Source organism: Oncorhynchus keta, chromosome 28, assembly GCF_023373465.1.
Source record: "Oncorhynchus keta strain PuntledgeMale-10-30-2019 chromosome 28, Oket_V2, whole genome shotgun sequence".
Lineage (NCBI taxonomy): Eukaryota > Metazoa > Chordata > Actinopteri > Salmoniformes > Salmonidae > Oncorhynchus > Oncorhynchus keta.
The window spans coordinates 60142096-60163453 of record NC_068448.1 but is presented as its reverse complement, the minus strand read 5'-3'; the positions used below and the strand labels follow the sequence as shown (position 1 = coordinate 60163453).

The window sequence follows — 21358 nt, the reverse complement described above, 5'->3', positions numbered from 1 at the left end:
CACTGTCCAACACTGAGAATTGCTCACATGCCTAATTCTCTCTCACCCCAATGGCATTCCGTTAATTCCCGGGACATTTCCCGAAAGTCGAAGCCGTTTTTTTTTATCTTACTATTTATTTAAAAAAAATATATATACGTGGACGAGCGCTCAGGGAAGAATTCACATCAGCTTTGCAAAACTGATGGGTGGATCCCAATGAGAATTTCTAGCCCCGTGATTTGCTAATCGGGGGCTTTTCCCCTTGTCATTTCGCTGTAACCGTGGGTTTGGTTTGTGGTGCTTGCCCAGCCCTCCTGTCGGTGTGGCTCCTAGGGTATCGAGTGCTCTCTGGGAGTTTTGATTAAAGCCCAAATACCTTCAGTCAGAAGGCTGGGCACTGGAAAAGAAGACCGTACAGGGGCCTGGAGTGGCTGAGAGAAGAGGCTAAACACTTACTTATGGCTGTTTAGTGTAATTATCCATCACATTTGGGATTGTGGAAGGGAAGTAATTTAAAATCAGTTGAAGTCGCCCAAGTTTTGTTCACTTTTGTGGGCGCCGACCATGGAGATGCAAAGGTGGTCCACAAGGTGGAAAACGAAAAGGTGGATTATGGATTCCACTGTAACCGCATTCATCACTTTAACCCTGGTTCTGCAGGCTACACATGTCAGAGCAGGTAAGAATACTTTTAGGATCCAAAAAAGTGCGTGTAAAAGTACTGGAGAGTAAGGACTGTCATTCAACCGCGGCAGAAAACGTGGGTTTGGTCAGAAAACATGATGGAGAGATCAGGGAAAACAAAAGGGTCGGGTTTTGGCAACTGTATTTTCAATGAGCAACGCAACTAGATGTGAGAAGAAAGGTAGGAAAGAGATTGACCCTATATGATTCAGTCAAACGATCTGTGGATGTATAGCTACCAATTAACTCAAGGCAAGTTACAATTGAACCAAAGTGCCCCTCCTCACAAAGTAAAGCGAATCACATATTTTATCGAACATTTAAGTTCAAAGATATTGACCCAAATATACGTTGCATACTATTGACATTGGTTCCAAATAGATGTAGTTATCACTATGTCAAGTGTTTCAAAGGGTTATGACGATGTTTGTTATTTTACATTAATTTATATGCATTGCAGCTAATATACCCTCTACCTGTTTTTCCACGACAGTTTTATGCATGATTAAATAGCTTTTATATCCACCTTAAAGTTGAAACAATTATCACATATCGCACAATTATTATGCGCAATGTTTAATTGGTGCACATGCTTTTCTTTTCGGGTACTTCGCTTAGTTTCGTTGCGAATGAACCGTTAAATCATTTGTCTAGCACCCCATTTAGAGACAGCTTTAGAGATTTATGCTGAAAAAAAACCTCGTTAGAATTAGTGGTCCGTTAGGTGTGTGTGGAATTCCGCACGGCTTGAGATTGCAGCCTCACAGTTTGTTAAATAATTATGCAGCCAGAGGAGAGGTGTCTGTCAATTTGATTCATGGCTCCGGGGAACGGGAAATTTCAAGACCTAAATCCGGGGTAGGCTATCCGAATCTCTCTAAAGCACCCGGTATCATTTAATATAGTCCTTAATATAGTCCTTAATATAGTCCTTAGTTAGTTATTAATTAATTAGTTATTGTCAATGGTCATATTACTGTTTTATAATACATTAAAACAGTAATGGTCCATTTAGATCCGTTATACAGCGCACATTATAGCCTAGGTATTGAATTCTATTTCATCTGGGCCCAGTTTTTCAATAATTATCTATGTGGATTTCGCCTATCATATAGGATTAAATGCATAGAAAGAATGAATAGAATGGATGAGTCATTTACTTGAATGGGGACCCCCATTCTATTCATTATATTTCTATGCATTTAATCCTACCTGATTACAAATCCAGATTCGTAACTTTTGAAAAACTGGGCCCTGATTTCCATACATTTTACCAGACGCTCTTCCACTTACAGGAGCAATTAGGGTTAAGTGCCTTACTCAAGAGCACATCAACAGATTTTTCACCTAGTAGGCTTGGGGATTCAAACCATCAATCTTTTGGTTACTGGCCCAACCGCTACTCTACCTGCCTCTCTTGTCCCCCTGTAGCCTAGACAATGCATCTATTTCTGAAAGTGTGGTCATTGCAAGCTGGAATCCATTTTTAACAATGAAATGATATTGAATATTGGCATGGATTGATCAGTGACATTGGGGAGTTGTGCAGTGTGGCAGACCCTTGAGACTCATCCACTGGGGAAGGGTGTGTCATGGCTACATTTTCATTAGTAATAAGGAGATTGTTCATTATTTAACTAGACTTTATTTATTCGCATTTTTACCTGGCACTGCAAATTTACTGGCATTATTTCGGGTCATGGTGTATGGTGGCCCAGGAGCGGACTGGCCAACTGGTATTTCAAATACCAGATGGGCTGGTCCATTTGTAGCCCAGTGGGCCGGCCTGTCTAACTTCAGATTTTTGCGCAGAATTATCATTATCTGGCTAATAATGGGAGCCTCGAGGAAAAAAATGGGCTGTTGTGTTAGAAATGCCTGAGCCGATTTTTGGTCCCAGTCTGCCCCTGTGCTGTCCGTGCCCGTGGACTTTCTGATAGATTCAGAGTGGTCAAGCAGCACATCACTGACTTGCCAAAAGGAGGACCCTTTCTCCACACTGCCCTAGTCCGCACTGAAGACCAGCGAGAGACTGGAGGGGCTTGTGCAACTTCGTGGCCAACATTTCCCCCTGAATTTTGCACTTGCATGTTTGGTTTGGGGAGACAAGGCCGTGTTGTCTAACCTCGGAGCGGTGCGCACTCCCTCCATGGTGGGAATGTTTCCAGTCTAAGTGCTGTGCAGTTATTTGATGATGGTTCTCGTTGCACTTCCCTATTATTTTAGAGGCTTCAAAGGGCCGGCCAATAGTATAGAGGCCAGCAGCATACAGTCCAGTCTTACTCCCATAGTGGGGGGGTGAGTGAGTCACTGACTCTAGGTCTTCAACATCATAGACCTCTTTATAATTAAACTACTTCTCTAGGATACATGCATCTTTCTTTTACTTAGGCTACACACTTTATTATAGCGTTATGCTATTGTAGATATTTCATCAAGAGGGATTCATCAGACTGACTCTAAACCGTTGATGACATTGGTCTTTTTCATTCTTATGGCTCTTCTTACTTGCATTCTGATGATTGTACTTCTGGGAACAGTCAATGTATTATATTTGTTCATGTATATGCGTCGCCCCCATTCAGTCTTTCAATATTTGCTAATGGCCGTCCAGAGCAGAACAAGGCCTTCATAGAACTCGTCATGGTTGAAACCCATATAAGTCGCTATTTACTATTCACTTCCATCAATTTTTCTGTCCTATAGCCTACTGTATATACAGTATGTGTTTTATGTCTTTGTGAGTTTCTCTGCTGGTGTTTATGGAGCATTAGGCTGTTTCTGAAGGGTGCCTTCTCTGAGCTAGCAGTGTACAGACACGTTTTCACAGCCCCTGGGGCATGGGCTCCTCTCTGGTGCATTCCTGCAGACAAACAGAACCCTCAAAACCCACTCTACTCTACTCTACCCTGATCTCTGCCCTCAGAAACACATCTCTCTTTCAATTCAATTCAATTCAAAAGGCTTTATTCTCTCTCTCTCTCTCTCTCTCTCTCTCTCTCTCTCAAGGGTAAGGAAACATGGACAATCAGGTCTAAAGTGAAGGGGACTTTTGTTCTATTTGTTGTAGGTAGTTTCAAGCCGACTGTCTCATCCATGAGTAGTTTGATTTACATTGGCCTGTTGGGGATATTGATGGGGATTATTTATGTCGTTCATCATGATCACTCCCCCTTTACCTCATGATGGTGATTTTGATTTTACATGATTACATGTTGTTTGGACTGTATAAGCCATGCCTTGTAATTAGGCAATATATTTAGACTTTTGGGGGTAATTTTGAAGTAGAAGTCCGCAAGGTGATATTCAGCTTTGATATTTATGCAGTGGAATTAAAAGAGTTAAAGAGAGCAGAACAAACACACACTTTGAAACATGGATCGTTTTCAGTGAATTTTCCTTGATATGACACACCAGCATAAAGCAGTGTTGTTTGAGCCTGGAGCATGGAAGTCCAATAGGGGAGAGAGTAGGGGTAGAGTGAGAGAGGAGAGGGAGAGAGGAGAGGGAGAGCGAGAGAGTAGGGGTAGAGTGAGAGAGGGAGAGCGAGAGAGGAGAGGGAGAGAGTAGGGGTAGAGTGAGAGAGGGAGAGGGAGAGTGAGAGAGGAGAGGGAGAGCGAGAAAGTAGGGGTAGAGGGAGAGAGGGAGAGCGAGAGAGGAGAGGGAGAGCGAGAGAGTAGGGGTAGAGGGAGAGATATTCTGTCTGAATACATTATTTGAGTCTCAGGGAGCAGCAGGTGAAAAGGTATTCTCTTTTTACCAGCCAATTTCACCTCCCAAAAACAACAAAGTCTGGAACATAATATATCCTTCTTACATGCTCCTCATATCTGACTGATGATCTGGCATGTTTTGTGATGAGAAAAGACCCGAAGAGCACATTTTTTGGCCTCTGTTCCCAGAACTATGTTTTAGTCTTTGTAGAACTGCCAGAAACACACTGTTGTCTTGTCTATACATCTGCATGAATATCCATGTGATAACTTGACAAGTGAGGTAACATAAAAACCAGCAACCCATGTATATTTTATGCTAATGTTGCCTAGCTCTTCTTCCCCCCCAACCTCATCAATTAGCACACCGTAGGTCTCACAGGAGGTTGGTGGCACCTTAATTGGGGAGGACGGGTCGTGGTAATGGCTGGAGCGGAATAGGTGCAGTAGTATCAAATACATTCCATTCCATTTGCTCCGTTCCAGACATTATTATGGGCTGTCCTCTCCTCAGCAGCCTCCACTGGTAGATCTTTTTGAACAGCCAATAACTGAGCAACAGTGGAGGCCCCTGTATGTGGATACTATGAGTTGGCCCTTTTCCCCTTCGGATTATGTAGGGCCCCTTTCCTTCCCGTGCCACCTAGGGATTTGGACTGGGAGATATGTGTCCTTATTTGCACAGCGGCCATGAGCAAACTCACACCAGCACATCAGATGGGTGGTTTTAGAGACTTCACAGACTCATTTGGTGTTTTAATGGATTCGGGTGTATTGACGTTTTTTTGGCACCTGGGTGAGGGGGTCGCCCACTGGCCAAATTACCACCCATCTGGAATATATGAGGCCTTGAGACAGTTAGAGCTGACTGAGAGAGAGAGAGAGAGGTGCTCTTTTGGAATAAAACTCACTCACAAAGAGCTCTTCAGTTCAGTTAGAAAAGCCTTGTAGCTTCCTGGGTACCTTTCACAGTATACAAAATGACCACGTGGTCTTGGAGATGATATCCCTATCACCTTCTCTCTCAGAATAACATTATATTCTTCTGAGATTCTTTTCAACTTCGTTTATAGTTTTTTGTTCCATTTTGAGTCCATTTTGAGTAGCTAAGTTTTTCTCTGTCTTTCCCCCTGGGTGAGTGATTCATTCAGTCATATATAGGGGCTATAGCCTTGGTGTGATGGAGGGGGAGTCGGGGTATGGTTGGTTCAATGGGCAGGCAGACTGGTCAACACAAAGAAGGTTTCCTTTGGGACACAGAATAATAGATGTGACAGACCTTTGCTTTTGAGAGATTTAAGGGGGTCATGAGTGTGTTCTCAGCCTGGGGAATGTGCTGCTGGTGTATATGTGTGTGTGTGTGTGTGTGTGTGTGTGTGTGTGTGTGTGTGTGTGTGTGTGTGTGTGTGTGTGTGTGTGTGTGTGTGTGTGTGTGTGTGTGTGTGTGTGTGTGTGTGTGTGTGTGTGTGTGTGTGTGTGTGTGTGTGTGTGTGTGTGTGGTACTCTGCCTCTGCAGACTCTCTCAGACATCGTTTATTTTTCTTGTCTTTTTCAACCCAGGCCTCAAAGCATAGATGAAGGAGAGTGGTTGCTGTTTAATTTAATGCTAGACTTTTTGGAGAAGTCGTTTTTTGGTGATGTATAAAAATAGCTTTTTCCTGAGTCTATTCTGAGACACATGTTTTAATCACGGTAGCTATCTGTCCTATATGAGACAAGAGACCCAGATAGGAACCTCCTATGGGTGGGTGCACTAATCATTTAGCATGGGAATGGGAAAGATACAGGTATGACCTATGGCAGCTTCTCCCTGACACCTGTCAGTCATTCATTAAGCACTGACACTCTCACACCCCGACTAAAAACAAACGAATTAGATTGTCACTAATGGTGATGTTGATGACCCAATGAGATAAATGCAGAAACAACATCTCATGCTGTGAAATATATAACACGATAACAGTCATAGTGAATATATTAAAGCAGGTCATATGCGTTTAGTTTGAGGTGGGAAACCAACACATTGTGGACTTAGTTAGAACAGCTAGTTTTGGCTCAGTACTTACGTATGTATATACTGTATGTACTGTATATATCATCTAGTTAGTACTGAAGACATCCTTTTATGCAATGGAACTTGCTTCATGTTGAAACAGGGACAGGATTCTCCATATGCTCCATTGAGCAGTATGAAGCATGTCATTATAGTTTGCTTGTCCCTTGTGGACCTGGAATGTCTGCCTGCGTGTGTCCAGAGGAAAATGTACATTTTTATAAGATCTCCTTGCATAAAGTAGCTAAAGAAACGTATGAATGATCTGATTGGCGCGTGCCAAAGCAAACAGTGGTTTTAGTCCAGCCACAGAAGGCCTAGCTGATGCCTTTAGACAGCAAGGGCTGGTTCTGAACCGTGTAAAAACAGATGAAGGTTCAAGCCCCTTAACAATCCGGTAGTGTATTGCCTGTGTAATGTGTATATTATTCTATAGCACAGTCTGAAACAAGTCTCAGTTTCAATTCCTCACTCATGATTTTGAGTCTAGGCAGATTTTTTTGTTCTCTCTTAGCAGTCTACTGTTTTCTATGCTATACCAACACTCAATGATGAACTCTTGGGAGTAACGCGCTACCTCCCAGTCTCCCAGCCCTATCACGGAGCTGATGTTAACACTGAGAAGGTGTTTTGATAAACAGTATGATCACCACCCCAGCTTTCCCATGGGTCTGTCTCACTGGGGTGTCGGATCAAACACAGGTTCCTTTATGTAAAGAGCATCAGATTGGAGGGTATGGGAAACCCAGAGTGCAGGCTCTGACTGTGACCCTTATCAAAGTATACCTACATCCACAACGTTGTGTTACAAGCTTGGCCGGCCGTGGGAGCATTGTTTATTATGCTGCGAGTGGTCATTCTGCTTTGGGATGGAGATACTTCCTGTCACATGGTCCCGTACAGTGTTAGCTGGGCATGCAGATCACACAGATGTGTCACAATGGGCTCCTGTTTTTGGGGGGGGGGTAACCCGTGTGTAGCCCACTGGACACACACTGGTTGAATCAACGTTTTTTTCCCACATAATGTCAACAAAATTACGCTGAACCAACGTGGACTAAATGTTGAATTGACATCTGTGCCCAGTGAGTGATTTCTTCTATGGTTTATGCTGCATCTGGCATATTGTCCAGTGCTTCTGTCTATGTTCAATTATCTGATTTATTTCCTCATTAGTTTATAACCAGAAATGGATATTCAGTAGATAGATATGGTGTCTTAATTAAAGAGCGAGCTATTCTGTAGCACTTTATTTGATGAGTCACCTTACACATGGTTTGTTAGATTGAAATGTGCTTTCTATTGAAGGCTATAAGACCAGGTTCATGAATGAAACAGTAGTTTGGCATGACGTGACACATGCATTTTATGTAAGTGCAATAGATTATGGTTGCTTGACATTCCTACTGTTGAAACGGAGTGCTGTGCCATCTAGATTCACCTGCCCTCTGAAGTTCTTCTCAGATTATATACCATGTTGCATCTGCTCTCTCTTTCCAACAGCTGAACCGGTGGACGTGCTAAAAGTATTAGATTTTCACAATTCCCCCGAAGGAGTTCGGAAAACATCAGGATTTTGCACAAACCGAAGAGCGTCTAAGCCGGACACAGCCTACAGAGTTGGAAAACTGGCCCAAATCAGTGCTCCCACCAAGCAGTTATTCCCAGGTAAGACGAACCCGTTCCTTCTATCCCCCCTGTCTCTCTCTGTCCTGCCCCACATCCTGGCTGTGCCGAGCGGAGGGAGTGGTGTTTAAATGTGTCTTTTGTTGGTCCTGCCAAGGCTTTTGACAGGGGATGCCATCCCTGATCTGATTATATGACAGTGCTGTATTTCTCCCCCAGAGTGTTTGTAATACACCAACCCCAGAGGGAGAGAGAGAGAGAGAATCTGGCTGAGAGAACTAGCTCGGCTAACTACAGCACAATGCACGTTCTTTTGCGGTCTGAGGCACAGTAGAGTTGGTGTACTGTACTTTGCCTGCTTCTGTTTGGTTAATAAGATTTAGAGACCATTGATCACATTTCTGTGGCTCGACAGGGCTGGAGTGAACCGTTTCAACAGTTGTGACTCATGTAAAGTTGCACGCATTAAGTCAGGTAGTGAAGCTCCTACAAACAGATCAGCAAAAACATACACCACTGAATGGATTAACATGACAAGGGAAGACACATGTCAAGCTTTCAGTCGTGCCTATAGGACAGGGTCGTACGGAATGAAGAATATGGACTCAATGGAAGACGTGTAAAAAGTGATCAACTATTATTATGAGTCTTGATTATACTCCAGAGGTTTTTCAGCTGTTTTATGAGAGACAGTAAGATGCTTTTTTTTTTACACATCTATGACTCATTCATAGATCTGTTGAGTTGAAGTAACTTTATGTCCTCTTAAAGTTTTGTAGGATATTGTAATGACGTTTTTTTTTCCACTTTGGGAAAACTTATGAAATCGCTAATGGATAATTTTTGTCTAATAAACTACGAAAAAAGTGTCAATAAATCTATTCTAATGTGCAGGCATTGGTTGCCTTCCAATTTGGCTCTTCCGAAAGGAAAATGTTACTCTAAAGACCTGGGATTTTTCATATTCATTATCATTGTCCTCCGAAACTTATAGAATTGTGCACAAGCCTGGAAATGTACATGAGTAAAGTAGTAGATAATTAGCTCATGTCTATTTGGATGCTTGAGGTATTGTAAACCTGGGATAGTCATATTAGAACAAATGAGACCTTACACTAAACAACATAAAAGCAATGTGTATTTATAAGAAACGGTATGCATTTATGTGAGAATGTAAAGGGTAACTGAATCCAAAAGTCCTCACCTCTGATTTCCTTTTTGTCTCAATCAATAAAGATCTTACGACTGAGTCAGTCACATAGTGTGTTCCTGTGTATTTATAGCCTGATCTAACCTGCGTTCTGTCCATTGTGTAGGGGGTGTGTTCCTGTGTATTTATAGCCTGATCTATCCTGCGTTCTGTCCATTGTGTAGAGGGTGTGTTCCTGTGTATTTATAGCCTGATCTAACCTGCGTTCTGTCCATTGTGTAGGGGGTGTGTTCCTGTGTATTTATAGCCTGATCTAACCTGCGTTCTGTCCATTGTGTAGGGGGTGTGTTCCTGTGTATTTATAGCCTGATCTAACCTGCGTTCTGTCCATTGTGAAGGGGTGTGTTCCTGTGTATTTATAGCCTGATCTAACCTGCGTTCTGTAGGGGGTGTGTTCCTGTGTATTTATAGCCTGATCTAACCTGCGTTCTGTCCATTGTGTAGGGGGTGTGTTCCTGTATCTCTGTATTTCTAACCCAGCCTGTGTGTTCTTTAGGGGGTGTGTTCCCTGAAGACTTCTCCATCCTGACCACCCTCAGGCCCAAGGCCGGCATCCAGTCCTTCCTGCTGTCTGTTTACAGTGAGCAGGGCGTGCAGCAGCTGGGGGTGGAGGTGGGACGCTCACCTGTCTTCCTGTATGAGGACCAGAGTGGCAAGCCCGCCCCTGAGGACTACCCCCTGTTCCGCTCTCTCAACCTGGCCGACGGAAAGTAAGTAAAGCCTGATCTACCACTACTGCTGCTGGTTTGTCTCACAGAGACCAGGGAGAGGGAGGTAGGGGAGGGGAGGGGTGGTAGGGAGGAAGAGAGATCATCGCTGCTCACAGAGACTAGAGGGAAGGGATGAAAACAGAGCTTAGTTAAGATGGTGCATGTCTCTCCACTCTGACTCTGTCCATACTCAAACCTGGTGCATGTCTCTCCACTCTGACTCTGTCCATACTCAAACCTGGTGCAAGTCTCTCCACTCTGACTCTGTCCATACTCAAACCTGGTGCAAGTCTCTCCACTCTGACTCTGTCCATACTCAAACCTGGTGCAAGTCTCTCCACTCTGACTCTGTCCATACTCAAACCTGGTGCATGTCTCTCCACTCTGACTCTGTCCATACTCAAACCTGGTGCAAGTCTCTCCACTCTGACTCTGTCCATACTCAAACCTGGTGCATGCTCAGAGTGCATTGGCAATCTTTTTGGTGTATGTGATTTGTCTTACTAGTCATCATTGGTTCTATGTTAACACTGCAAGACAAAATATTGTGGTCTTTGAATGCCTTTCAGTCATGCTCAACTTGACGTGGCTGGTACTGCTGGGATGTTTGTTAGGGGGCGTGTAATATATAAAGCCAAGGTACAGCCACGGCCTGTATGGTACTCCTAATCATACTTACTTGCTGCCATGTCCTCTGTATTCACTAAGAAGCAGAAAACTTCTTCACCTCATCTCACCACAGGTACCCATCACAGGATTAGGTCTGAAATGGTCTGTCCCAGGGGTTAGGGTTAGATCCTGGGCTGCAGCACGGGGGATATGAAGGGTTAGGGGAGTCCTGGGTAGTAACAGAAGTACAAGGGGATACAAGGGTCAGAGACAGTGGATTAGTTGGGCGCGGAAGTGACTACCATGGGAACTCTGACCACAGCCATGAGAGGAAAATGGAGGAGAGGTTGGAGGAGGGATGTTATCCTTACATTATTAACCTCCTGGATTACCTCATCCAATCAGATTCCGTGCAGAGAGTCTCTTAGTTTCCGTCAGTGGATGCCTGATTATCCGCTCGGGGTTTGGAAATCCCGGAATTCTCCCTGAGAGCTGTAGCTTAGTGTACATGAGCCGGTGGCGAAACACGGGAGAACAAACAAACAGAGGAGACGCTGAGAAAACGCTCTGTTTTTTTATCTTAACAAATAGTTGTATTATGTCTCTCTGTGTTGTTTTCCTAAGCAGCCAAATGTTTTTTTTTTTTTTTTACAGAGTAGTTTGTTTTCCTGGGCTTGAAAGAAGCCGTAACCCGGTCAGTGGACATTTGTGGTCTAGATAGATATTAGAATGGGATCTTCCGCTTAAAGTGTAATGTCATGTTTAGATACATCAAAGGTCCTTAGTTTCATGTGAGAACATCTTTTTTTGTTGTTAGATTTTTGTAAAATGTTATGTCTAACACCACAGAGTAAGACTAGAGACCATGCTGCCATTCTACCACCACAGAGTAAGAGTAGAGACCATGCTGCCATTCTAACACCACAGAGTAAGAGTAGAGACCATGCTGCCATTCTAACACTACAGAATAAGAGTAGAGACCATGCTGCCATTCTAACACCACTGAGTAAGAGTAGAGACCATGCTGCCATTCTAACACCACAGAGTAAGAGTAGAGACCATGCTGCCATTCTATCAGAACAGAGTTAGAGTAGAGACCATGCTGCCATTCTAACAGAACAGAGTAAGAGTAGAGACTATGCTGCCATTCTAACCCCACAGAATAAGAGTAGAGACCATGCTGCCATTCTAACACCACAGAGTAAGAGTAGAGACCATGTTGCCATTCTACCAGAACAGAGTAAGAGTAGAGACCATGCTGCCATTCTATCAGAACAGAGTAAGAGTAGAGACCATCCTGCCATTCTAACACCACAGAGTAAGAGTAGAGACCATGCTGCCATTCTAACAGAACAGAGTAAGAGTAGAGACTATGCTGCCATTCTAACCCCACAGAATAAGAGTAGAGACCATGCTGCCATTCTAACAGAACAGAGTAAGAGTAGAGACCATGCTGCCATTCTATCAGAACAGAGTAAGAGTAGAGACCATGCTGCCATTCTAACAGAACAGAGTAAAAGTAGAGACCATGCTGCCATTCTATCAGAACAGAGTAAGAGTAGAGACCATGCTGCCATTCTATCAGAACAGAGTAAGAGTAGAGACCATGCTGCCATTCTATCAGAACAGAGTAAAAGTAGAGACCATGCTGCCATTCTAACAGAACAGAGTAAAAGTAGAGACCATGCTGCCATTCTATCAGAACAGAGTAAGAGTAGAGACCATGCTGCCATTCTAACACCACAGAGTAAGAGTAGAGACCATGCTGCCATTCTAACACCACAGAGTAAGAGTAGAGACCATGCTGCCATTCTAACAGAACAGTGTAACCCCCATTTTGTGGCAGTTCTGCGGGTTGAAGAGCAATGGACTCTGTGCAGGATCTTAGCACTTAAGGACTTGGATGAAGTCCAACACAAGGCCTTTTCCAAATCACTGACTAGGCTGTAACTACTGCTACCTATCTACCCGGCCAGCCCCCTTCAGTTAATGCATTGTTATAGACATATACTGTAAACGTGTACTTAAACAGTGGCAAAATGATAGTATTGCTGTAGTGTCATTCAAAGGAAAGACATTCAAACATTTCCAAGGTATCAGCTGAAGCAACCGTCAGATAAGAAAGTGGATTTCCTTTATAATTGTTGCCAAAATCAAACAAGTACATAATGGCTGATTAACTAAGTGCTTGGGTTGCTATCATAATGAGAGGTATACAGTAAAAGAGTTGTCATCCAAGGGCAGACATATTGATCAGTATTGCTGACTGACTGGGTCTTGGAGCGCCTTGCCTTGGCTTTTGGTCAGTGGGATCTGATCAGTTCCGGCCCTCCTCCTCATCTCCTCCTCCTCCTGCTATCTCCTCCTCTTCCTCATCCTCTTCCTCCTTCAGACAATGTTTTGACTGTGCACCTTCTGCTCCCTCTTGCTCTTTCCTGACACACACTTTCCACAATGTTCAGCACGTCTGTCATGTTGAGTAACCCAGAAGGAGGATTAAGTTTGGAGTTTAATGAGTATAATCCCGTGTTAAACAGGGCCAGAGTGTGGGGGCAAAAATGTGCTCCGCTGCCTGGCCTGGCTGCATGGCCTGGCTGCATGGCCCTCCTGCATGGCCTGGCTGCATGGCCCTCCTGCATGGCCTGGCTGCATGGCCCTCCTTCATGGCCTGGTTTCATGGCCTGGCTGCATGGCCCTCCTGCATGGCCTGGCTGCATGGCCTGGCTGCATGGCCTGGCTGCATGGCCTGGCTGCATGGCCTGGCTGCCTGGCCTGGCTGCATGGCCTGGCTTCATGGCCTGGCTGCATGGCCCTCCTGCATGGCCTGGCTGCATGGCCTGGCTGCATGGCCTGGCTGCATGGCCTGGCTGCATGGCCTGGCTGCCTGGCCTGGCTGCATGGCCTGGCTGCATGGCCTGGCTGCATGGCCTGGCTTCATGGCCTGGCTTCATGGCCTGGCTGCATGGCCTGGCTGCATGGCCTGGCTTCATGGCCTGGCTTCATGGCCTGGCTTCATGGCCTGGCTGCATGGCCTGGCTGCATGGCCTGGCTGCATGGCCTGGCTGCATGGCCTGGCTTCATGGCCTGGCTTCATGGCCTGGCTGCATGGCCCTGCTGCATGGCCTGGCTTCATGGCCTGGCTTCATGGCCTGGCTGCATGGCCTGGCTTCATGGCCTGGCTGCATGGCCTGGCTGCATGGCCTGGCTGCATGGCCTGGCTTCATGGCCTGGCTGCATGGCCTGGCTTCATGGCCTGGCTGCATGGCCTGGCTGCATGGCCTGGCTTCATGGCCTGGCTTCATGGCCTGGCTGCATGGCCTGGCTTGCATGGCCTGGCTGCCTGGCCTGGCTGCATGGCCTGGCTGCCTGGCCTGGCTGCATGGCCTGGGCTGCCTGGCCTGGCTGCATGGCCTGGCTGCCTGGCCTGGCTGCCTGGCCTGGCTGCATGGCCTGGCTGCATGGCCTGGCTGCATGGCCTGGCTGCATGGCCTGGCTGCCTGGCCTGGCTGCATGGCCTGGCTGCATGGCCTGGGCTGCCTGGCCTGGCTGCATGGCCTGGCTGCATGGCCTGGCTGCCTGGCCTGGCTGCATGGCCTGGCTGCATGGCCTGGCTGCATGGCCCTGCTGCATGGCCTGGCTGCATGGCCTGGCTGCATGGCCTGGCTGCATGGCCTGGCTGCATGGCCTGGCTGCATGGCCTGGCTGCATGGCCTGGCTGCATGGCCTCCTGCATGGCCTGGCTGCATGGCCTGGCTGCCTGGCCTGGCTGCATGGCCTGGCTGCATGGCCTGGCTGCATGGCCTGGCTGCCTGGCCCTGCTGCATGGCCTGGCTTCATGGCCTGGCTGCATGGCCTGGCTGCATGGCCTGGCTGCATGGCCTGGCTGCATGGCCCTCCTGCATGGCCTGGCTGCATGGCCTGGCTTCATGGCCTGGCTGCATGGCCTGGTTGCCTGGCCTGGGCTGCCTGGCCTGGCTGCATGGCCTGGCTGCATGGCCTGGCTGCATGGCCTGGCTGCATGGCCTGGCTGCATGGCCTGAGCTGGAATGTAATAGCCCAAGTGCTGCCGGTGGCAAACTGTCCTGAAGGGGGCTTTGGGAGGTGTTGGGCTTACGCGTGACCATCCCAGTTAACCCTTTGTATGTCTCTCAAATGGCACCCTTTTCCCTATATAGTGCACTACTTTAGACTATGGAACCTGGTAAATAGTAGTCCACTACAACATATAGGAATAGGGTTCCATTTGAGACACAAGCAATGGTCTGTCTGTTTGTGGAGGTTTTTGTTAGCCTGGCTAAACGCTACAAACAACTCCACTGTTTGACTTGGTGAGCTCAACGTTCAGGGTAGGTTTTTGCAGAGGTCTAATCTGAACATCTCTCACCACATATCTTGTTTCTGTTGTTCCCTCTAACAGGTGGCATCGTGTGGCCATCAGTGTGGAGAAGAAGACGGTCACCATCATCGTGGATTGTAAACAGAAGATCACCAAACCCCTCCTCAGGAGTGACCGTGCCTCTATTAACACCAACGGGATCACTGTGTTCGGAACCAGGATCCTTGACGAGGAAGTCTTTCAGGTAAACACATGCTGTTGGATAAGCCTGTACTGTACATTCTGATTGGTTGGTGTAACATGGGCCGTATTCATTACTGCACACCGTAGCATGCCACAACAAAATGTTTTGCAACAAAAAATGTGAGTTTCTTATTAGACAAGTTCAGGTAGTCCCTCCCCATTCCAATCTGCTTTCTTCAATTTGATTTCTTGTGAATACGACCATGCGGATGTATGTTACAGTGTACACTGGGCCATGATATATTTGAGAGAGATCCAACTGTCTTTGTCCTTATTGACCCAAGCTTTGGAGACAAACAGAATCATTGGTGTCCATGTATCATATAATCAGTTCATTGTTGTTGATATTTCATCACATTGCAAAATCAGAGAGGAAGATACTCCGCCTGTGTGTGTCTTGATTACTCTTTGAAAGGGTCTTGAAGGAGAGACCAGCATGCAGGAGGCTGCGTGATATACATTCATTAATTGCACCAAGGGTGTTCATGTTTTACCTTAAAAGAAAAAAGCATGCATTGACAGTTGAAGTTCTTTTAAACGATGCGGTGTCTTCAAAATCCAACCAACGTAACAAATGACTAATGTTTGTCGCCCGTTGATTTGGAATGCAAGAAACATTTCAAACATCATGTTTGATTGTACAGTACATCAAACAACGACAACCATTAACAGATGCTTTAATCTAAAACGATTGACAGTACAAAACGTGTCCATGATCAAACACGGTTGTTTCTTTATGACTTTGGAGGAACGGCGTCTGTACAGACGGCATTGTGCTAATCAGCCACAGCTTTCCTCTGTTATGTGTAGCGAGCTCTCCGCTCTTGCTGCTCTGCTGTGTGAGAAAAGGAGCGTGGAGTGCTCGCCTCCTTGACCATGTGTGTGTGTGCCCCAAATAGCACCCTATTCCCTATGTAGTGCACTACTTTTCACCTGGGCCCTGGTCAAAAGAAGTGCACAATATAGGGAATAGGGTGCCATTTTGGTACACAATGTATTGTTACTCTCCTTTGATGTAACCTGGAGGAACCTGGAGGAATGTGGTGGTAATTAGACCAGTCTGCTCAATGTCTGTCTGCCTTATGTGGGTTCAGGAATACTGTACATTCAACACTGTTAGACACCTTACAAAGGACCAAGCCAGATAGTTCTACTAGCAGAAGGAGACATTGGATGTCATTTAGCTTCATGATGATCATAACACAAAGGCCAGTTCCAGATGAACAGCGGTCTGTCTATGGCTTCAGTCATTAGACATACAACTAAATATACGAAAGTACACCCCTTCAAATTAGTGGATTTGTCTACTTCAGCCAGACCCGTTGCTGACAGGTGTATAAAATCGAGTACACAGCCATGCAATGAACATTGGCAGTAGACTGGACTTACTGAAGAGCTCAGTTACTTTCAACATGGCACCATCATAGGATGCCACCTTTCCAACAAGTCAGTTTGTCATATTTCTGCTCTGTTAGAGCTGCAGCGTAAAAAATAGTCTGTCCTTGGTTGCCACACTCACTACAGAGTTACAAACTGCCTCTGAAATCAACTTCAGTACAAGAACTGTTCGTCGGGAGCTTCACACAATGGGATTCCATGGCCGAGGAGCCGCACACAAGCCTAAGATCACAGTGCGCAGTGCGAAGCGTTGGCTGGAGTGATGTAAAGCTCGCCACCTCTGGAGCAGTGGAAACACATTCTCTCGAGTGATGAATCACGCTTCACCATTTGGCATTCTGACTGATGAATCTGGGTTTGGTGGAAGCCAGGAGAACGCTACCTGCACCAATGCATCGTGCCAACTGTAAAGTTTGGTGGAGGAGGAATAATGGTCTGGGGCTGTTTTCATGGTTTGGGCTAGGCCCCTTAGTTCCAGTAAAGGGAAATCTTAATGCTACAGTATATAATGACATTCTAGACGATTCTGTAGTTACAACTTTGTGGCAAAAGTTTGGGGAAGGCCGTTTCCTGTTCCAGTATGACAATGTCCTTGTGCACAAAGCAAGGTCCATACAGAAATGATTTGTAAATATTGGTGTGGAAGAACTTGACTGACCTGCACAGAGTCCTGACCTCAGCTCTATCGAACACCTTTGGGATGAATTGGAACGCCGACTGCAAGCCAGACCTAATCTCCCAACATCAGTGGCCGACCTCACCAATGCTCTTGTGGCTGAATGGAAGCAAGTCCCCGCAGCAATGTTCCAACATCTAGTGGAAAGCCTACCCAGAAGAGTGGAGGCTGTTATAGCATCAAAGGGGGAAACAACTCCAGATTAATACCCTTGATTTTGGAATGAGATGTTCGACGAGCAGGTGTCCACATACTTTTGGTCATGTAGTGTAAGTAGCCTCGTATTAAACCTCTGGTAGGCTACTAGGCTACATTCTCATCTACATTGAAGCGTCTCCTATAGTGTGCAATTAAAGATCTAACCCTAACCCTACTGTTTGACAGAGTGCAACTTCAGGGGTGATGGGTTCACTGAACACACAACACTGGACTGTAGGAATGTTTGGTTGTCTACTGCAGGTGCTTTTCATTTGGAGGGAACTTCAAATGGGCGCTGAAGCTGTGAGGGAAATGTTGTTGCTTAGTAAAGCGTAGTAAAGTGTTTTTGGTGGTTAAAAGAGGAGTGTTTCATGTTTTAGTTTGTTGTTTTTTTTGGCTAGAAAAGAGAAACCTGAGCACTATGTTGAGTTTACGTAACTTTATGTTTCCTGAAAGAACTTCAATTGTGGAAGTTTTAGCGGTATGGCACGACATTGACTCACGCTAGTTAAGGTGATTATCGTTAGAATGTTTTAGTGTTTCTCTGACTTCATCACGTCTCCCTTTAGTGATGTGTGTGTTATCTCTGTCCGGGTCCCTGCAGTTCAGGCAGAGGTGGACGGTATTGGATCAGAGTGAGTTAGGATGTAAATAATGTCTGACAATGGGCTGATTGTCACGTGAGATAAATTGAAACACATGGTGTCTGTGTAGGGGGTAAAGGTCACCCCTGTGGTGTGAATGCAGAGGACAGGGCTGTGTTTGCCTGTGAGAGAGTGTGTTTGTTTATGGGGGGCTGGGTGGTTGGGGATTGACTCCTCATCATTCTCTGGCCCTGCCTAACCCTGGTTGTGGGCTGATCGACTCTGCTGCTGGCTCTAACCATAACCCTAATAACCCTGGCCGTTGGCTGATCGACTCTGCTGCTGGCTCTAACCATAACCCTAATAACCCTGGCCGTTGGCTGATCGACTCTGCTGCTGGCTCTAACCATAACCCTAGTAACCCTGGTTGTGGGCTGATCGACTCTGCTGCTGGCTCTAACCATAACCCTAATAACCCTGGCCGTTGGCTGATCAACTCTACTGCTGGCTCTAACCATAACCCTAATAACCCTAATAACCCTGGCTGTGGGCTGATCGACTCTGCTGCTGGCTCTAACCATAACCCTAATAACCCTGGCCGTTGGCTGATCGACTCTGCTGCTGGCTCTAACCATAACCCTAATAACCCTGGTTGTGGGCTGATCGACTCTGCTGCTGGCTCTAACCATAACCCTAATAACCCTGGCCGTTGGCTGATCGACTCTGCTGCTGGCTCTAACCATAACCCTAATAACCCTGGTTGTGGGCTGATCGACTCTGCTGCTGGCTCTAACCATAACCCTAATAACCCTGGCTGTGGGCTGATCGACTCTACTGCTGGCTCTAACCATAACCCTAATAACCCTAATAACCCTGGCCGTTGGCTGATCGACTCTGCTGCTGGCTCTAACCCTAACCTAACCCTGACTGAGGGCTGACTGCTGCTGGCTCTAACCCTAACTCTGACTGTGGGCTGACTGCTGCTGGCTCTAACCCTAACCCTGACTGAGGGCTGACTGCTGCTGCCTCTAACCCTAACTCTGACTGTGGGCTGAATGCTGCTGGCTCTAACCTAACCCTGACTGTGGGCTGACTGCTGCTGGCTCTAACCCTAACTCTGACTGTGGGCTGACTGCTGCTGGCTCTAACCCTAACCCTGACTGTGGGCTGACTGCTGCTGGCTCTAACCCTAACCCTGACTGAGGGCTGACTGCTGCTGGCTCTAACCCTAACTCTGACTGTGGGCTGACTGCTGCTGGCTCTAACCTAACCCTGAAGGTGGGCTGACTGCTGCTGCCTCTAACCCTAACCCTGACTGTGGGCTGACTGCTGCTGGCTCTAACCTAACCCTGACTGTGGGCTGACTGCTGCTGCCTCTAACCTAACCCTGACTGTGGGCTGACTGCTACTGGCTCTAACCCTAACCCTGACTGTGGGCTGACTGCTGCTGCCTCTAACCTAACCCTGACTGTGGGCTGACTGCTGCTGGCTCTAACCCTAACCCTGACTGTGGGCTGACTGCTGCTGGCTCTAACCTAACCCTGACTGTGGGCTGACTGCTGCTGCCTCTAACCTAACCCTGACTGTGGGCTGACTGCTGCTGGTTCTAACCCTAACCCTGACTGTGGGCTGACTGCTGCTGGCTCTAACCCTAACCCTGACTGTGGGCTGACTGCTGCTGCCTCTAACCCTAACCCTGACTGTGGGCTGACTGCTGCTGGCTCTAACCTAACCCTGACTGTGGGCTGACTGCTGCTGCCTCTAACCTAACCCTGACTGTGGGCTGACTGCTGCTGGCTCTAACCCTAACCCTGACTGTGGGCTGACTGCTGTTGCCTCTAACCTAACCCTGACTGTGGGCTGACTGCTGCTGGTTCTAACCCTAACCCTGACTGTGGGCTGACTGCTGCTGGCTCTAACCCTAACCTAACCCTGACTGTGGGCTGACTCGGCTGCTGCTACTGGCTCTTGAAAGCCATTTCACATAGTGCCGTGTCATCACCCCGGTGATTTGGTGTGTGGTGCGGTGTGGAGGGAGCCTCAGTGGTCACGTTGTTGCATTGTGTGTTGAAATGTGGCTTGCTGTGTGATTATCGGAGTGTCGCCTTGTATATGAACTGTTTTAGGGTGCTGATATTAACTTTGATGGAGTAATAGCAAAGTGTGGTCATAGCACATTTGCTGTTCATTTTACATGTGGTGTGAGTGTATCCTAGTTGCATTGCAGTTCACACTAAACTATTCCATTTGTTTCATGTTTTCAATAGACCATAACTACAGTATCAGCTTGAAATATTTCATTCAGCCCAACATGAACAGCATTGAAAGTCCCTCTGCCTTTATTTTCCCTGTCAGTTTCGATGAGATGTATTAGCTGGCCCAGAAGCTGGCAGCTGTATGAAATATAGTGGTTCCGATGAGAAGTTGCCCAGTGGAATGGCTCGGGATGAGACCCATAAGACCAAGGTAACAGAGTCTGGAACAGAACTTCTATCTGTTGTCTATGCGTAGTAATCACCTAGCTTCACAGTGTTGTATTCTGGGATATGTGCAGAGGAAATACCGGAGTATTCTGTGTGTGGAAGGAGGGAGAAAACTAAGAAACCAAAAGCTAAAGTCATAATATTTTAAACCGGACCATTTATAACCTATTATGCAAATGACACATTAAATGCACACACGTCGTTATGTCCCTAGCTCATACTTTGAACTTAGAATGTTCCTTGTAAATCGGCTTAACTCTACAATATGCTGCTGTTAGCCTATGATACCTGCTTCACGGCGTCTGAAGGGTTCAGTTAGCCATACAGGACTGAGTGGATGAATGAGAGCCTTTCATTGCCCCTTCAGACCTTCCTCACCCCCTGTTCCCTTCTTCCCCACCTCCTCCCCTCCTTCCCTCCTTCCCTCCTTCTCCGGCCCCCTTACTGAGCCACCGCCATGAGACCGTCTATTCATCCCGGGCTGACATTACCCGTCAGCGGCACAGACTCTAGCCCTGTATACCCCCCACCCCTCCCCTCCTCCTCATCCCCCCCCTCCCCTCTCTCCTGTATCCTCTGTTCCTGACAGTCCAAAATTCCTCCCCGCTTAATGTGTCCCTGTAGGACGGTATGAAGGTGGCCCACTGACTGTTCTGTCCGCTGGTTGTTACTTTTCCGGGACTGTGAGAGAAACGTGCAGGTTGTAAGGGATGGGGAGGTTACGTGAGTTCACTGACAAGATTAGATGAAGGGGGCGAGGGTCTGAAAAAACGAAGTTTGGACGTGTTTCTGAGGTAAAGTCACGTCGAGGTTAAGTGCTGTTGAAGTGAATTAGCTAACTGTCTGTTCGCTT

The 21358-nt window shown here is 46.7% G+C and overlaps 1 protein-coding gene across 6 annotated transcripts in view; it reads left to right on the top strand.

The window, feature by feature from the left end:
- Positions 1-258: 258 nt before the first annotated feature.
- col11a1a (collagen, type XI, alpha 1a) overlaps positions 259-21358 on the top strand; it is a 96040-nt gene continuing 74940 nt past the window's right edge. For 4 of the 6 annotated variants that reach the window (XM_052483365.1, XM_052483360.1, XM_052483363.1 and 1 more), the window contains exons 1-4: positions 260-661; positions 7936-8100; positions 9765-9978; positions 15005-15167. In XM_052483365.1, the coding sequence (XP_052339325.1) occupies positions 547-661; positions 7936-8100; positions 9765-9978; positions 15005-15167 (657 nt within the window). In that variant the 5' untranslated portion in view covers positions 260-546. Of the gene's footprint in view, positions 662-7935; positions 8101-9764; positions 9979-15004; positions 15168-21358 lie in introns of all 6 variants that reach the window. The other 2 variants (XM_052483364.1, XM_052483362.1) reach the window with 1 other exon arrangement.